The following is a 19,870-nucleotide window of genomic DNA, read 5'->3' as shown; positions in this document are numbered from 1 at the left end:
CCCATCGCTGTCCAGTAGCATCAAGCTTGGCACTGGTGAGTACGTAAGTCAGTGGGTTGTTATCAGTCAGGACAGTGAAGTGAGACAAGGTAAGGTAATCGCTGAACTTTTCGGTTACCGCCCATTTCAGAGCTAAAAACTCCAGCTTGAATGCACTGTAGTTTCGTTCAGACTTATTTAAGGCTCTGCTTGCATACGATATAACCTTCTTCTTTCCATCTTGTAACTGGTACAACACGGCACCTAATGCTTTACCCGATGCATCTGTGTGTAACTCAAACGGCAAATGAAAGTTTGGGTAGGCCAATATGGGTGGAGAGGACAAAAGCTCCTTCAGATGGTCGAAGACAGCTTGCTCTTTCTCTGTCCATTTCCACTCAGGCTTTGGTGTCTTGGTCCCTTTCTTGGTGGTAGTTGGAGGCAGTAGCTCATTCAATGGTCTGACAATGTCGCTAAAACTCTGAATGAATCGGCGATAGTATCCAGCAAAAGCGAGGAAGGAGCGAAGTTCATCAGAGTTGGATGGAACTGGCCAACCTTTCACTTTCTCAATCTTTGCGGGATCAGTTTCGACTCCATTAGCACTAACCACATGTCCAAGAAAGCTAACGCTTGGTTTAAAGAAATGACATTTCTCCGGTGCTAATTTCAGGTTAGCTCTTTGTGCTTCTCTTCAACTTCGACCTAATGGTACCAAGACTTCATGTCCATAGTCGTAAAATACTTTGCGCCATGAAGACTATCGAATATCTCTTCCATTCGAGGCAGTGCGAAGGAATCCTTGATAGTGATGCTGTTGAGTTGTCTGTAATCGACACAGAGTCGCAACTTCCCATTCTTCTTTCGGACAAGTACCACGTTCGAGGTATATGGTGACTTCGATGGTCTGATGACACCAGCCGCTAACAGTTGTTCAATATGGTTGCGTACTTCTTCAATCATTGATGGTGGTATTCGGCGGTGTCTTTGCTTAAATGGAACATCAGTTATTAAATCAATTCTGTGTTTTATAAGATTGCAAATGCCAATGTCAGTTTCACCGGTTGAAAATATTTCCTGATGTTTCCTAAGTAAATTCATTAATTCTTGTTTCTGTCCATCATCTAGTACATTTGATTCATCAATGTTTAAATCATCCAATAGTTTGGTCCTATCTTTTTCAATCTTCTTAAAAACCTCTTTGGCTACTGTAGCTGGTTGTATTTCACACAACACTGCTCTTGGTTGAATGACTATAGGATTTGTAGTGATGTTTGACAATGTTAACCTTACTTCTTTCTTCTTTTCCCCTGTATAATGTATGACAGTAGGAGTAACATCTATGGATGGTGTAGAACAATCATCACACTCTTGGATGATAGCAGTAGTGGGACAATATTCAAGTTCATGGTCAGTGTAGCCTATCACCTCAGTGCTTTGATTCGGATTCAAAATAATCTTTTCAGTAGCAGCGCACTTAACTACAGCGAGGCGATTCTTGTTCTTCTTAAGTTCTCTTTCTCTTACACTCATTGTGCGGAAGCTTAAGTACCATGACGAATGTAAAGGAGCTTTCTGTAAAAATCTTTCGCCAAAATGTGTTGAACAATCCTTCATTAGTTCTTGTAGTATATTCGTTCCTAATATGACAGGAGTTCTAGCTGAATACTTTGTGTCCGGTGTAACTAGAAGTAAGCAAGGTAGTGGTTTGGACTCTGGTAGGCCATCAGTAGTAGTTATTGTTGTTTCAATATATCCTTTGTAAGGTAAATTTTCTCCATCGGCGCATTCGATGTTCAATATATCACCCACTGGTTGTATTTCTATAGAAGGAAAATGTTCATGGTAAAATGATTCTGAAATAAGACTAACAACACTACCCGTATCTAACAATGCAATGGTTGGGTGGTTGGCTATTGTGATGTTTACTTCATTAGTATTTCCAATCAATTTGGGATCAGACAAAAGGGTGCTCGGGTTCGATCCCCCAACTCGGGCACTTAAAAGTTTGGGCAGTCTTTTTTGAAGTGTCCCTTCTCCTTGCAGTATGAACAAACAAACTGGGCCAGTATGGTAGGACAGTCTCTCTGCATATGCCCTTTCTTATTACAAATGAAACAACTTCTTCCATCATTGAACATTACATTTTCTTCAACATTGTTGTAGTAGCCTCTCCCTCTTCCAAGTCCTTGTCCTCCACCACGTCCTTGTCCTCCACGTCCTTGTCCTCCTCGCCATCTTCCCCGGTATCCCCCTCTTGGAACATAGACTTCTTGTTGTTGCTGCTGTTGTTGTTGTGGCTGCTGTTTTTGTCCCTTTTCTATCCTATCAATCCTCTCCGTTAATTGTCTTAAAAGTCTGACTGTTTCGCTGTCTTCTTCTTTTGGGTTGTTTACTGCTGGTCTACATGGCTTCCTCTCTGGGCTAGAGTTCTTCTGGTCTATTTCTATTTTACGGAGTTCTTTCCTGAACCGATCATAGTCATTTATCTTGTCACACTGATATGTTGACATAAGTCTAAGGTCCTTTCGGAGTCCAGAGTGTAAAACCTCTTTCAATACTAATGTGTCGCTTGTTTTAAATCCTCCAAGCTCGACAGCCTTGTAAAACAAATCCTCTAGCCTTGTCGCGTATGTTTCCACTGATTCCCCACTCTTTTGTTCACAGGTGTAAAATCGTTTCATTATGCTCTCCTTCGTTTCAACTATCCCATAGGAATTATCTAGCTTCTCAAGAACTTTATTTAACTTAATTCCTTGACCTAACCTTCTAATCTTATCTGCTGCTGCTCCTTTCGTTGAGCGTCGAATTCCGAACATGATTTGTTCCTCGGAGTAGCTCCTAGCATTTATTATGCACTCAATTTCATATCTAAAACTATCCCAATTAGCTTCTCCCTTTCCTTCTTCACCGTAAAATATGCTCAACTTTGGGTAAGAGTGGTTCGGTGTTGGGTCAGTCTTCACCTCTTTGTCTTTTGTGGATTCATGTTTCACTCCACCTAACAGTTCTATGAGTCTGGCAGCTCTTTCAGGATCCGACACATCTGCCTTCAACTTCAAACTCCTAAGTAAACCAATCATTTGGCTTTCCTCTTTGGATAATCCCCCAGAAGCTTCTACTTCCTCAGGCGCCTCTTCTTTGGCCGCCATGACAATCAAGTATTCACAGTATGTATTGATAAAATTGTTCAATTAATTATCACGGTTAATCTCTCTTTCAAAGAAAGTGTTACAACAAATAAGAGTCCTTCACTATATCATTCAACTATTAATTTCAAAAAGTGTAATCACATCTCACACAGGGTAATCAATATGCAATCCAAAGTAATCAATGTGCTCTAATACAATGGAACGAGCAAAATTAAATAAAATCACTTCCTAAAAATAGCAAACACCATGTGGGTGTTCTAAGTATCACACAAACATATCGAAGTAAGTGAATAACAAGACCAGTACTAATTCTCAGTCTTAATGTACCACGTTATTGTGCTAAGTCAGAAATCACAAGTCACCGAATCTGCACAAGTACAAATCACTGTAGGTATTATGAAAATATTTCAAAAATTTATTAATTTTAAGAATCAAAGTTAACCAATTAATTAATTCACAATCAATGAGTCAAATCAATCTTCTATACCGAAAATCAATGTATAATTATTAAAGTTATTTAAGTCAAACAAATATTTCAAAGATTTTTTCTCAATTAATCATGTCACCAAGCATTATAAATAAATAAATTATAAAAAATAAATAAATAAATAATGACAAAATTCCAATCAATGACAAATAAATTCCAATGAAATAGGACTATTTCCAATTTAAATCAAAATCAATCAGAATTAATCATTCAAATCAAATAAGCTGAAACTAAAACGAATGTTATTCAGTGTCAGAAATTCAATCAAACAATAATTAAATGGTAATGCAATTTCTCATCAAATTTACAAAATCAAACTGACTAAACAAAATGTCAAATAAATAAATTATATGTGTACAATTTAAATCAAAATAAAGCTAAGTATTTTATAAGCGATTCTACAGGGTAACAATATGACATATCGTGGAAATAACAATGAATGAAATTTCAATCAAACCGAAAGTAAGCAAATCTTAAAATGCGTCAAGGTTTTTGTCAATTACATTGCCACTAAACTATTAACTGGTAACTAAAAGCAACTTATCAATACAAAATGGTACTAGGTATGCTACAAACTACTATTTCTAACTAAATACTACGATACGAAGAAATAATAGGCAAAATTGTCAAGATAATTTTCGATTACGTCCGTAATATTGTATGGCAAACAAGTGCGAGGTCAATAAGGTCGGTATTGTCGCTAAGCAACTCGTGACGTCACAGGACACCTGTATACAGAACGACCAATAGAATTTGAGATAAGATTCAGCGGGCTAATTACGCATTCATACGTCACAGTGAACCGCCAATGAAAACTCAATATCGCCGAGAAAGCGACATTCACTTGTCAGAATGAACAGAATTTATCAGTGCGATTCAAAATGCACGCTGTCAAAGAATTTCCGTAATCAATTAAACAAAATCAATGATAAATCATGCTTGTTCACATTCCTAATGATTTTAAACTCCAAAAGATGTTTTTGAACCGATGTTTACGACCTGTTAATTAATTAATAACAGACAATCAGAAGAGACAAAACAAGTCAAGTGTCAAAACAAGCGCATGTATATAATGTAGTCCTAGCTGAGATGTTTATTTAGCACAAGATTAAATACACATATGCAAATTAAACTGAAATCGAGATAAAGGAATGTCCGAAAAGCAGAATATTACAAGAAATAAGTAGAAATTCCTAGACACCAAGTAAGTTATCAGAAATGATAGTTTCAATAACTGAAGTTGTTAAATATTCCTTAGCCCATAATGTTAGAGTTAATCATGCAGTGAGATCCCTCTCCTTTTGACAATATCTTTCTACATCTATGTGTTATCCAGAAAATGGCAGTAACAGCTGAATTAAGCTAAGATTACAGTTGTAAATGTAAGATTACAGTAAGTAATGTAAATTAAGATGCACGAAACTGCAATTTTCGGGTAAACAACAAAATATATATGTACTCACGCCCTCAGTAGAATGCTTTATACTTTGAATCCACTCGCAAATTGTGAATAACAGCCACTAGCACAATTGTTAATATAGCAATTATAAAAAAATATTTTAGCACTTGAATAATGTTAAAAGTAATGACAGTGTTCGTGGTCACTGAAACCTCCTGGTCCACTGGTGAATCCTCCTTGTAATGTCTTCTGAAATACGCCTCGATCCCTCCAGCTTACTGGTTGCAAGCAACAAAGTTTGTGTAATAGCTCACTTAAAAAAATATATGCTCTGTTTAATGAAAGCACTGTTACTTAATTAAATGCACATAATCCTCAGTCCTGATATAAATACTGTTGACAGGACTCATGAGCTAGATCAAGCACACTTTTATCACAAGAGTTCTCCCTTGCCTAAAAAAAAACGTCCTCGTTTTTAGGCTTCTCAGCTACGGAATCTGCCCAGGTCTGTCAGAATCCTCGTCTTCAGACTCTTCAACGAATTGCTCTGTACGGGGTCAGCCAGGATCCTTCTTTCCAGGCTCCTCAGTCACTCACTCTGTCCGGGGTCAGCCAGGATCCTTCTTTCCAGGCTCCGTAGTCACTCACTCTGTCTGGGGTCTGTACGGGTTTGGTTTTGTTGGGCGCCAGTTATAACAGTATGGTAATCCGGGGATATAAGTACCAACTTAAGTCAGGTTCTGAAGACTTGTAATCAATATGTGGTATTGAAAACTTCAGTACGCCTCCCCTCACTCACAGTGATTGAAATGGTTAGTTAGTCTCTTGAAACAAACCTCAAAAAGACTCGCAAGGATTTTAAAAGTTACTAAAACTAAGACTGCATGAAGCACGTCTTGACTGCAGAAAATCGTGGGAAACAGTGAGCGAAATTTCCACGAACCAATCATAAGAAAGGTTACATAAACCTTTGACCAATCCGATTCCTTGAAAGTAAACCATGCTGAACTGATGATTAAAACAGAAGTATTCCAAATGATATCAATAAGTAAAATCGGCAATGCACAGTCCGGTCAGATAATCATCGGTCTGGTCACACTATATGTTTACTCTGGAAATCGAAATAAAAAGGGAGACAACCTGCAGGAAACAGTCAACAATTTAAGGTCTTAAAACTGTTTTATGTAAAGACATTACTGTCTTGACTTACTATACAACCTCCAAAAATAATGTCAGTTCTACTTTAAGTAGAGAGCCCTGTCAGAGTGTGTATACCACGTGATAAATAATGTCATAAACGCTACGTCCGAAAACAAAATTTTGCTTCGAATGAAGACTTTAAACAAAGATAACTTTCCTATTTCTTCACCATTTTAAATGAAATAAAGCGCAGTCTACGCCGCTAACGGAGTCCTGCCTTGGGTCGTTTACCAGTGTTTGATTGAGAGTTTAGTTTCTTAAAACTAGGGATGCAAACGAATATTCGAATATTCGAATATTCGATCGAACGTTTAGTATTCGAATGTTAAAATCGGTATTCGAATATTTGATTATTTTTTTCAAAAAATAATGATATAAACCTTGAGTCTTTAGGGCAGTTGTTGTGTTTAAAATTATATTGTCTTGTTTTTACAACAATACGCATCTTGTGCCTGAGGCGTTAACGAGATGACAATCGAGTGTGCGTCATGTGTCAATTAGGGATCGATCGTAGGGTACTATAAACAGTGTCCATAATTGTAAAATAACTGGCTATTAGGAAGTGACATCAAACAAGTTTAATTGATTTTCAGTTCTTTTAAATGATCATGCCAATTAAGAATTTAAGGAAGCGGCCTTCACACCCTCTTGTCAGTTTGCCTGCCAATTAAGCTGAACAATATTGCTCAAATCGGTGATTGATATTATACGCTGAAAGTAGATACCACTTCATTCCTTCAGAATATATGTTCGCAAAACATTATAAGTTAAACTTATTATTATTATTATTATTATTATTATATATTAGATTTGTATTTCTTAACAACGTAAAAGATGCCAGCCACATCTGAAGTATGGACTTATTTCACGCGCTCTGTTGACAAGAAATCTGTCACGTGCAAACTATGCAGTGTGAGGTTGTCGTACATGGGCACGACGACTAATCTCTGGAATCACGTGAAGGCTAAGCATCCGAGTTCTCAAAGTGAAAGCAGTAAACAGCAATCAATGAAAAAGTTTAGCGTTTCTGGTCTTAAACATGATTTGTGTTCTGGGTGCTTTGGGCAAACACTGCAGCTGGCCATCAAGCCGGCATTTGCTCTCCCGGATGTCAACAGGGTCGTCTCCAGATGTCGTAAGCTGGTCGGGCACATCAAACACTCGACTACATTGACGGCCGAAATGCGCAAGCGCCAAGCTACTCTAAAGGTGCCCAAACACGAGCTGGTGCAGGATGTTACAACCCGATGGAACATCACGCATGCTATACTGGCCCGGCTGAACGAGCAACGCCGCGTCCTGTCCGACCTCATGCTGGACACTCGGGTTACCCGGAAGGCCGACCAGCACCTGTCGTTGAAGGACGGCGAGTGGACCGTCGTCTCCGAGCTGAGTGACGTACTCAGTCATTTGACTGAGACGACTTCGTATATGTCAACGGAGAAGAACGTGTCATGCAGTGAAGTTTATCTCATCGTGACAAGTCTTTTGGACAACACACTCCGTGCATGCGAGGCTGATTCCCATGTCGTCAAGGAAGTGAAGGGTGTTATTGCTGCTGAGCTTCGTCGCCGCTTCCGACCTTCGAACGATGCCACCGCCACATCCACCCTAGTCCTTGCCGCTCTATTGGAGCCCCGCTACAAAGACCTGGACTTCCTGTCAACGGAACAGCGGCGCTACACGGAAGACGCGCTCGAGAGTAGATTGGACGATGTTCCATTTCGGTTGCCAACCCCGACGAGAGTGCGTCAACACCCTCCAAACGACCCCGTCTTAGCTTCATGGTTCCAAAGAACCGTCGGTACCGGCACGAACCTTCCGACGAGGAGGCCACTCCACTTGCATGATGGAAAAAGAACGAGAGACGCTTTCCTCGCGTTGCACATGTTGCTCGCCAACTGCTTGGGATACCTGCGACGTCTGTGCCATCAGAAAGAATTTTCTCCTGCGCCGGACTCATTGTTAACAAACTTAGAAACAGACTGTCATGTGATCTTGTTAATAAGATAATATTTCTGAATAAGAACAAGGCCATCATATGTGATGATTTTATTGATGAGTGATTTCATTGAATTGTATGTGCTTGTTATGTGCTTGTTATGTGCTAGATATGTCTTTCATATGTCGATGTAATAATATTCGACACGCTGCTATGTATTGTATTGTATTACGATAACACTAGAAACATTCGACAGATAAAGAAAAGGGTATCGTGGTTTATAACTAAAATTAAAAGATAACTATAACTTTTAAAAGATTCAATTTTTATCGAATATTCGAATATTCGATCGAAAGAATTACCGAATATTCGAATATCGATTTTGCCATTCGTTTGCATCCCTACTTAAAACACTTCGACAAAACTTTTCACAATACGGCCGTCTGACGGAGCACTGTCAAAATATTATTTTGGAAACAGGTTTGTCGAAGTGTTTGTTGAAACTAATTACATTATCAAACTCCGGTAAAAACACGAAGGCGGGACTCCTTAGGTGGCATAGACTGTCCTTTGTTTCATTTAAAATGGTGTTGTGATTGAAAAGTTATCTTCGATTTAAGTCTTCATTTTAAGCAGAAAGTTGCCTTCCGTCGTAGCATATAATTATGACGTAATTTATCACGAGGTATACCACACTGCCTAAACAAAATTACCCTTCTTAGACATGCTTTAGAAAATATACATGAATTTAAAAAAAAATCGACGCTTTTTATTCGTTATTTTAATGTGCCATAGATCTTCCAGATTTGGGATGAACCTAGGTTCTAAAAATGTTCAGAATGAACCAGCAAGCATTTTCGTAAATGAGCCGTTTTAACTCCAAAATTGGCTGTCTGCATTCGAAAAAAACAATAGCAATACTGTTATTGTCCAAAACAAAGCATCGGGTGGGGTTTGTACGCAAGAGAACGGTATTAAATAGTTGTTTTGAAGCAAAATATGCATTGAGTGAGTCGGGAAGCCTTGTAAGAACGTGCATTGTTTTCACGAGATATTTTAATGCAGACATTATTTTGATCTAAAACAAGCGTCTTCGTAAACGAGCAATTGCTCTTCATTCGGTGCACAAGGTCGTTTCTAAAAATTATCGTTGAAACATATAGAAAACAGTGGTAATAATTACCGAATCGAGGACGTTTTTCACTCAAAACAATGAACCGGGAACCATGGACGCACCTGACATTACTGCCCTTGTAATTGTTTAAACTTCTATTTACATATATGTCTGTGTTCTATTACCACGAGTTTAAGGACGTCATCCTGTACATTCCGGAAATGGTTGCAGATCGAGAACGCAGAAGAGTGGCTAAAGATGACGGGTGCGCGCGCAATCTCCAGTGTTGAAATCATGGTCGACTTAGCAGCATGTGACAGGTCCACAAGCATACCAATGCGATTCATCTCTAAAATCACTTTCTGGAATGGTAGAACAAAAGGGTCACGACTAGCTTTTTTGCCGGATTGAGTTTCGCTGAATATAACAGCTGATAACATAATTCTAACACCTATAACACACACGCAGGCGCGCGCGCGCACACACACACGCGCACATGGACGCACGCACGTACGGACGCACGCTGGCACGGACGCACGCACGCACACAAACGCACACAAACGCACTCACACACGCACACGCACACACACACACACACACACACACACACACTTATCTAATGGTGGTTCTCAAAACACTATTAAAGTTCATTTTGTTTATAATAATCCTAAGACTTTTGTCAGTCGCTAACGTCATTGTCATTTTATGCATTTTTCTTAAAGCGTTTGTAACGCTTTGAGCCAGAAAACATTAATTTGCGAACGGAAATATGAAAATCTGCGACCTGATCTTTTGTCAGCAGTCTAATATCACTGGTCGTTAGATATCTACGCGAAAATTGCCTCATTTCAAGACGAAACATTAAAAAGTTATGAAAACAATAAAAGTGTTTAAAAGATGCTGCCGAGGATAATACGAAGGTTATTTTAATAGCTATACTATTTTTCTACAAACAAAAATAACTACAAAACTTTCTGAAAGACGATCGAAAGCAGACATGCTCCTTCTAATGCACCAGTCAATTGTAACCACGCCCCCTCCCCCCGGTCTGGGGAATAGCGGGGACTTTGACGTTCGGTTCAGCCAAGCCCGGGTAAAATCTTTCGGGGACGAACTGCTGCTAAAATCCCCGCCAAATTCCCCCGCACCCCAGCATTCCTCCGGCACTGCGGGGTCACCTGGAAGGTAAAAATACGGCCCATTTCCCCGGCTATCCCCGGTATAATCCCGGACCTGGTGGGGGCGTGGTTACAATTGACTGGTGCATAAAGACGAATATATCTCTATCGTTTAAATCTAAGGCTATCCTTAAATATTGTATGTTGAAAATGTCCCCACTCAACCTATTTTAGATTAAACAAGATTTATTCAGTATCATAACATAATACATACAATGCACAAACAAATAAATCAACATTAATAATGTTGTTGATTGGGAAACAAGCTATACAGCAGCTTATGTAAATCCCTTTCCACCGTTTGGTATTATTACAAACATTTGGTAACTTATTTGAATTGTCCAAGATCAACACAGGCTTTCAAGCGGGCCCTTCGTTTCCTTCTTTTCCCTATTTTTTCTTTAAAAAGCCATACTATTCCTACTTTTTGGTAAAAATAGTTCGAGAAATAATATTAAAGTTTTAACTAAATGCATTGTTTGACGTAACCTATATCTTGGTTTTAATAAGAGCCAATTTTAGTATTTTTGTAGGATTACTTTGATGTAGTAGGTCTCCAGTGCTGAAAGAGGGGTTCTATAATGAAATTGAATGGTGCATGTTGACAAGTCGGAGACACCATTTCCAGGTTCAACTCCTTATCCTGTGACTGAATCCCTCTTGAAGCACTGGTTTCTAAGTCAAGATAACAATATGGACAGCTTAATTGATGTGCAGATTTAGTAGTCATTTATTTGCATCGAAAAAGGTATGAGCCCTACTGTCTCTACTTTTGGTTCTTAATATCCCTATATTTTACCCTACTTTTTCAAACAAATACTCCCACTTTAATCCCTACTTATTTGTTATTGGTCACTTGTAAACCAATCAATACGGTATGAATAAAATAACTTTTGTTGTTAAAGGGACTAGACACCAGATAATACCATTGCAAGAAAAAAAGAAAACTGTCAAAAACTAACATAAATTGATATCGTTGTGTACAACGCTTTAAATCTTGCTTACTGATGTATCACATCGTTAACGACACATGTATCTTTGGCATTTTTGGCGCATTTTTTTCCCAATCGAAATTAACTGGGTTTGTCTGTAACTACGTAAACCCCAGTAATATATCTGTACTAACCACGTGACTTTCTCATGTTAAATATACACAGTCACTATAAACTAGGAAACCGTTGTTCGTAAATTTCAAACGGGTAAACCAGTCACTATAAACTAGGAAACCGTTGTTCGTAATTTTCAAACGGGTAAACCAGTCACTATAAACTAGGAAACCGTTGTTCGTAATTTTCAAACGGGTAAACCAGTCACTATAAACTAGGAAACCGTTGTTCGTAATTTTCAAACGGGTAAACCAGTCACTATAAACTAGGAAACCGTTGTTCGTAATTTTCAAACGGGTAAACCAGTCACTATAAACTAGGAAACCGTTGTTCGTAATTTTCAAACGGGTAAACCAGTCACTATAAACTAGGAAACCGTTGTTCGTAATTTTCAAACGGGTAAACCAGTCACTATAAACTAGGAACCCGTTGTTCGTAATTTTCAAACGGGTAAACTAAGTTGAGACTGCGACAAAACATTATTTCAATAATGTAACATCGGCCTCGTACTTGCTCGTATTGACAGTTCTAGGCTTGCTTTGTGGATATAATGTGTTTGACGATTTTTGGACCTTCTGGTGTCCAGCCCCTTTAAGAAACATACGACATTTTAATAAGATATAACTATTAGTCATGATTTAACTAGATTGCTGGTACATGTTTTGTTACTTTAACTTTAACATGGCTTTAAAATTGGAAAAGAGAAAAATGGAAAAATGGAAAACGGAACGAAATGATTGACTAGAGAAGAAAAGTAGTTTTCAGCACGCGCGGCTTGTATCTGAGTTTCGAGTGTGTGTAAACCATGTGATAAATTACGTAGGAAGGCAACCTTTTGCTTCGAACGATGGCTTGTTTTTACTCACAATTTTAAATGAAACAAAGGGCAGTCTGTGCCGCTTTAAGAGCCTCGCCTTTGCTTTACTACCAGAGTTTGATAAGGCGATTATTTTCCTCAAACAAATCGACAAACCTCTTTTCAAAATAATGTTTTGACTGTGCTCCATCAGGCGGCGGTTTTGTGAAAAGGTTTGTCGAAGTATTTTAATAATCTTAACTCTCAATCAAACTCTGGTAAAAGACCAAAGGCGGGGTAATGTAAGCGGCGTAGACTGTGCCAGGTTTCATTTAAAATGGTCACTAAATAGTAGCATTAACTTTGATTAATGTCTTCATTTAAAGCAAAAAATTGACTTCCGATGTATCATTTATGACGTAATTTATCACGTGGTATACACACACTGATTTTATCAACTGCCAAAACTTCCTTTAACAAAATCAGATTGGAACGAAGTAAGAATGCTTTATATAGTTTGCAGAGTTTTGATTTTTAAAAATGTGTGCAACATTTTCTAGTCAGTGGGAAAAAAGATGTACTAATAACCATGTTGAAAAACTTTGACAGGGCATGTGACAGAGTTGTAACACATCGCCTTTACAAACAAGGACAGATGCGATCTGGACCACAGGCCTTACTTGAGTTCATGGACATGATTGCATCTGAAATGTCCATACGAGCTATAATGAATGTATGCAATGTTGTACCAGAGATAGGAAGATCCAGTAGAGGGATGTCTTCATCGTCTAAATGAGATTTGTGAGCAGAAAAAATCATTAAGAAATTAAATTTTATAGTGGTCGCTATCTGCATATTAAACATTGTATAAGAGTGTTGATATTATATTTGGCCGCTACTTTATTGGTCAATTATTTTATTTATTTGGCACCCAGTCTTTACATTCGTTTTATTTGAATTAAATTTATCAATGAGTTTATGTTCATATTCAGTTTTAGATTTTCTTATCAGTATTTTTTTTGTGTATTCGTTGAAGGTTGCCCATGATGTTTCAGAATTCAGTATAGTTTGCTTTGTATGCAGGTTATTGCATTTCCTTTCTAATATCACTATTCATCCAAGGAATATCAGATGGGCGGATCGTAGCTAGCGTGTAAGGTATAGTATCTGATGCGGATGCAAGAATACTGTCGGTATTATTTAGTACTGTTTCTTCTGCATGTTAATTCAGTAGCAATCATTCCCAGTTTGTTTGATTACATTTTTCATCATAGGCAACATAATCGCCGCTGTCATTAAACCAGGTGAGTCTTTTGAATGTCAGAAATTTTACTTTATTAAATCCAAGAATTACAACGACTGAACAGTCGGGAACAAAGCATATTAAGTCAGGAACAAAGGGGTCTGCTACGATGCAGGTAATAATCTGAAATGAGTGTTTAATCATGATCAAATCAGTTAGAGATTCTGAGTGCCCTGTGAAGAGAGTTGATGTCGAAATAAGTTGATCAACATTGTAAGACGTGTTTAGAGCATTTATGCTGTTGATTGTTGACTGATGTAGGTGGATGTTGAAATATTCTGCAATAATGAGACATCTGTCACATCTTTCACCATTTAATACTCTGTTCAATTAGATGCCAATCATTGTTATTTGAGTCAGGAGGACGATAAAAGCCACATACCAACGAGCAGTTTCCGATGGTTAACAGTTAGTTCTACCCATAAGGTTTCGTTTCCGATTATGTGTAGATCATTTCTTGGTCGGAATGCAATACATAAACAGCAAAACCACCTCCATTTCTACTGACTCTGTCACAACGTATAGGATTACTAAAGTTAAGAATGTGAAGTAGGTCGTCAGCGGTACTAGGAGAGAGTCAGGTTTCTGTACACACATCGAAGGGTTGAGCTTCTATGTCGAGTATATCAAGTTTTGTAAGCTAACTCTGAATGTTAAAATGCATGATACAAAGGCCGCCTTTAATGAGTTCTTGTTAAGAAGAATCAATGGGTTTTGAAACACTTGGTTCAGGGGTCGGAGCTGGATTAGGATGAACATTGTTAGATAATAGTATAAAAAGGTAGGCCAATGGATAAAAACAATGATCCAACGTACTGTCTGTGCTGGCTTTTAAGAAATAAGAACGCAATCATTCGATTACGGAGGATGATTCCTGTGGACATTCACATAGTAAACCGCACAGTCAAGGCTATTCTTGATGAATGTTGTTTGAGCTATATATGGCAGAACCAATATTATACTGCTTCAAAGCAATCTTTGTTGAATCTAGTCGAAACTTGTTTAAAAGACCAGTTCAAACAGGCCTGGAATAGTGATGTTTTTAACTCCTCCAAATTTACCAATTACAGAATTTATAAAACTGAATTGGAACTTGAAAAATGTTATCCTAATGTAAATGAGAACCTTGTTCAGTCTCTGATAAATTTTAGACTTTGTAATAATCATCTACCAATTGACAAGGGAAGATGGGTCGACATAGACAGAACCGATAGAAAAAAATCAATTATGTACTCTAAATGAAATTGGTGATGAATTCCACTATCTTTTACCGTGCCCATATTTTGTTAATGATATGAAAAGATAAGTACCTTATGTAAATGCATACTACTGATATATTAAATTTCAAAAATGTTATGTGTGAAAATTGTCCTTTGATGCTGAATAACCTGAGCAAATTTGTCAAAATTATATGTCAAGCTTTTACAACCCCGCCTGGCAACCCTTCACTATAATTAGTTGATTTTCACTAATTATAACATCCACTGTCCTTATAAATAGTTCTATCTGTTTATGTACTCAAACTATTTATATTTCTACCTAATTAGTACTACATGTCTAACCATACAGCCTGGTCAATATATATTATTGTTCTTTTACATGTTTATATACAACATTTTGCATTTTTTTTATGTCAAAACACATATTTTTTATTATGTGATGAGAGTAAAATAAAACTGTAAAACTATCAAGCGTCCGTAGCAGTTTATATTGACTCAATGAACCACACGACAAACCACGCCTGAATTTGAATAAGACAATTATAAACTGAATAATGAAAAATAAATACATAATTGTTAATTTTGAGCCTCAAGTGGACTCTTTACATTAGTACTGAATATGTGATAAATAAACACATTTAAAGCTTGGAATGCAACAGGAATCGAAATTATAATTTAAAAAGGTACTCTGAGATAAAAAAAAAAATCTGAACTTGTCAGGTTTTTAAATTTGTAGGCTTGCGTCATAACCTAAATGTCATTAAAGGATTTATCGCATTTGTTTCTTGCATTTATGCTGTATGAACGCAGTAGGGCACGCGAGCAAATTCTGCAAACGCTATTTCATCAGTTGCTCAATCGTCCTACTATACTGCGTTCAAAAAGCATAAACGCACGAAAAAATGCAATAAATATTTAAATTAACATTTCAAAGAAAATGCATTACGATTGAAACTAAGCACTATCTTATGCAATTCAGTATTTGTCCTTAAAGAATTGTAACCAACAACATCCGTTTGTAAAAAAGAATAGCTTTTTTTAAATGTCGTATATCATTGGTTTAATGACGTTGCGGTAATCCAGTCGGGGCGCAATATTGAAATAAACAATGACGTCATAACTCCTTGCATGTTATACGAAATGAATTTCTCCCACCTCGGATAAGTAGATCCAAAAATTTAACTATCATAATGCTAGAAATTCTTAACTTGCCCACTGGCGGAGATAAACTGCCCGTATGGAACTCCTTTTTAATGGTCACCACATTGTAATTACATCCCTTGTTGAAAACTGTCGTCTGTAGCATCATGGAAACCTTGTCTTGTGGCAATATTTAGAACACTCATTAATTATTTCTCGCTTCAATTGTCACCCTTAACAGTTTTAGCGCACCTTTCAAGAAAAAATGCTTCACTCTCCTTAGAACTATTTAAAGACCGATTTGACTATTAACATAATCTGAATTACTGCGCGCATATCCATGACAACCACAAATTATCGCATATCCATACGCAATTATTTTCACCAAGCACAAAAGAGTTCCAGCAAAAATTACATTTTTACTTATATTGTTTAACTGAGGTGGGAGAAAACGCATCTACCATAGCCGCTCGTGTAAGAAACCTCCTTTCCGCAAAACACCCTACGCTCGGATTGGGATAAACCTATCTAATGCACCAGTCAATTGTAACTACGCCCCCCCCCAGGTCCGGAGGTATACGGGAATAGCCAGGGAAATGGGCCGTGTTTTTACCTTTCAGGTGACCCCGCAGTGCCGGGTGAATGCGGTGGTTTTGTCTTCGCTTTAAATATAGCGGGGAATAGGCCTAACCTAGGGTCCCTGGGGTGCGGGGGCATTTGGCGGGGATTTTACCAACTGTTCGTCCCCGCAGGGCGGGGATTTTAGCCGGTGTTGGCTGGACCGAAAGTCAGAGTTCCCGCTATTCCCGGGGGGCGTGGTTACAAGTGACTGGTGCATAACACTCTCGGCCATGGAAGATACTTATAGTCAAGATTTATCCACACGAAGGACTCAACGAATGTAAATATTTAATATTAAATCTAATAATTATAAGGGACGCAAATCTCGTACGCCGTTAGATAATGTATATTAAGTTATCACTATTAAATTATCCTTGTATTCAGAAAGGTAATCTAAAAGTAGGATCTTCAGGTTTCAATTTGATGTATTAATAACTATTTAAAGATGCACTCTTACTCCCGAATAAGGTATACCACACTTAATACAATTATTTTAATTTATCAAAAAGGAAGAATAAATATCGAAAACAATGGTTCTTATAAAAGACACTCAGTTTTTAATTTTAAATAAAGGTGCAGAAAACTATTAAATAGATGGATACAATCTTGTTATTAAGTTAGTAAATCTTTTAGCACTCACCAATCATTTAATATTTTTGCGTTTTCAGCTATTAAATACACAGTTACAATCTTGTTATCAGTATTAATATTTTCCATAAATGCTTTATTTAGTTAGTAGTTAATGACGGTTTATCACTTAAAATTTATGTTTGTTATACATGTGAATGTATTCCTTTTAAATACAAGCATCACTTTAATTATAACTTTAAAGCTGCACTCTCATAGATTTACCGTTTTTACAACTATTTATTTTTAGTCTTGGATAGAGCAAATTTTTGCGTAAATATCTGCAAACCAATGGTAATTAAAAGATTGCTGGCAAAAGGTCAAATCGTAGATTTTTATATTTCTGTTCAAAAAATGTTTTATGGCTTAAACCGTTACTAATGGTTTAAGAAAAATGCATAAAACATCAATTTTTGAACTTAAATATAAAAATCTGTGATCTTATTTTTTGTCAGCAGTCTTATATAACTGGTTTCCATGCATTTCGCAAAAATGGCTCGTTCCAAGACACAAAATAAAAAAGTTTTCAAAACCTTCAATCTGTGGGAGTGCAGCTTTAAGATACTTACAAATAATAGTTGAATTCATTATTCATTATTTTATTGTTAAATGTACTTTGAGAAATATCACATGGGATGATGCAAAATATTTAAGCCGGTGTATTGGTTTAATTTCTGCAAACATATGCAATTACCACATAACTAGGCCGGCCACTGTTTATATATACTGCTTCACCTAATTAAAAAAAGACTGACTGGTGATTTACTGAAATGTTATCCCTTAAATACAGTGGCAAAAGCACATGTATAATATAATAGGATTATTAGTACTGCGTTTTGATCCGGGAGGTTGTATTTGACTGGAGTAGATTTTTCAGGTTCGGATTTCACGAGGCGCTAGACGAGTGAAATCAAAATCTGCAAAACTCCATGAGAGTCTAATACGACATTCCGGATCACAACGCAGTACTAATAACACTGTTATTATATATATACATTACCAGTCAGATCACTTCAAAGCCATGTTTTCATAATAAATGTCATTTTTACGACGCACTTTTTTGTTTTATGACGTCATTTCAACATCGCGCAACGATGACGTGACGTCACAAGAGTGGAATACGGCCGTATTGCACTAGAGTGGTTTTAAATGACAGTATAAGCAAATAAGCCGGTATGAAAATCTTCACAAAATGGGCCAGGGGTCAGGTCAATACATATATGCCTTGGTATTAGTTCCAAATACACAATACCGATTTATATATATTATAATAATAGCAATCGTGTTAATTTCCTAATATAGAACTGAGAATATACTGCGCAAAGAAACTTACGGTCAAGGTTGGAATTTAGAAATATCACTCTGTGAATGGAAACATTATTCTTGTTCACAATGATAACTCAATTTGTAGTAAAGGGTTGGTATTCAGAAATGGTCTTAAAGGGATATAAGAACGATGTAGCTAATCGGATAACTTGTTATTAATAACTGAACAATAGGGTGAATGAAGTCAATGATGTATGACCATAAGACTATTTTAGGTTGTATATAGAATACCACCCCTGACAGTTTTAACATGGTCATTCTTAGCAAGTTTTCAGGCGTTGAAAAAGACTTCTCCCCGTTTTCTAGTCAACTCCTCGTCCAGGTATGGTCTTTTAAAGGACTGTGATTTCCTTAGCCCCGTACATGATGTGTAGACCTTTTGCCTCATTCGGAACACCTCCGTGCGCCGGTACATCAGTTTCTAGCATACCGGATAGGCATTTGCGGTGAATTCAGCTGTGCTGGAAAACTCCATCTGGCATCCTCCAATGCCAGATAAGTCACGCGCTAAATATGAAACTTAAGGTGTGCTAGAAAAAATAACAATCATATGATTCCGTTCCAGATAGAAAAATCCGACCCTTGGGCACGCTGGGTGGCCGACAACGAGGCTGGCAACGCAGGTGCCCTCGTGTCGGATTTTCTTATCCGGAACGGAAACACATGACAGATATTATAAAGAAAATGTTCGTAATTCAAAAAAAAAGTATTAATCATTTGTAGTGTTTTTGTATGTATTATGTACTACTAAGTCTAAGTTGATTGTCATTGAAGTGAATTATTGCATAAAAATATGATTCCAAAGAGTCAAGTCATTAAAGATGCACTCTTACTCCAAGATTTGCCACAATTAATACAATTGTTTTGATGTATCAAAAAGGATGAATAAATGTCGAACACCAATGGTTGCAAGGAAGAATATCGAGTTTAATTTGAAAGAAAAGTGCAGAAAACATGGAAATTTTACCTCATGAGACTTTAGTTGATCACAATATGTTTTTAGCACTCACCAATCATTTAATATTACGCGTTTTCAACTTTTCAGCTATAAAATACAGTAATAATCTTGTTATCAATAATTAATATTTTTCATAAACGCATTATTTAGAAGGTAGTTAAAGGTTTATCACTCAAAATTTATGTTTTATAATATGGCAAAAACAAAACCAAAACAGTTTTGGAAAAAAATCAGTACAAGAAAAATATACCCAGCTCTGAAGGCTTATCTATCGATGATTTGTATAATCATTTTAATAACCTTTTTGGTGCTGCGAATAATG

The 19,870-nt window shown here is 37.1% G+C and overlaps 2 protein-coding genes across 3 annotated transcripts in view; one reads left to right on the top strand and one right to left on the bottom strand.

Annotated features, from left to right (window-relative positions):
* Positions 1–19,870, top strand: part of LOC128224324 (tRNA N6-adenosine threonylcarbamoyltransferase, mitochondrial-like) — a 451,923-nt gene that overhangs the window by 320,280 nt on the left and 111,773 nt on the right. The window lies entirely within an intron of this gene.
* The window catches only part of LOC128222193 (dipeptidase 1-like), a 59,983-nt gene that overhangs the window by 17,370 nt on the left and 22,743 nt on the right, over positions 1–19,870 (bottom strand). Inside the window, exon 6 of one of the 2 annotated variants that reach the window (XM_052931474.1) lies at positions 9,459–9,635. The exons of the other annotated variant lie outside the window; for it this stretch is intronic. Within the exon in view, the coding sequence (XP_052787434.1) occupies positions 9,459–9,635 (177 nt within the window). The remainder of the gene's footprint in view (positions 1–9,458; positions 9,636–19,870) is intronic. 2 annotated transcript variants of the gene reach the window in all.

The sequence above is a fragment of the Mya arenaria genome, chromosome 1 (assembly GCF_026914265.1).
Source record: "Mya arenaria isolate MELC-2E11 chromosome 1, ASM2691426v1".
In the NCBI taxonomy this organism is placed as follows: domain Eukaryota; kingdom Metazoa; phylum Mollusca; class Bivalvia; order Myida; family Myidae; genus Mya; species Mya arenaria.
The sequence above is the reverse complement of the archived record's forward strand: the minus strand, read 5'-3'. Positions and strand labels throughout refer to the sequence as shown.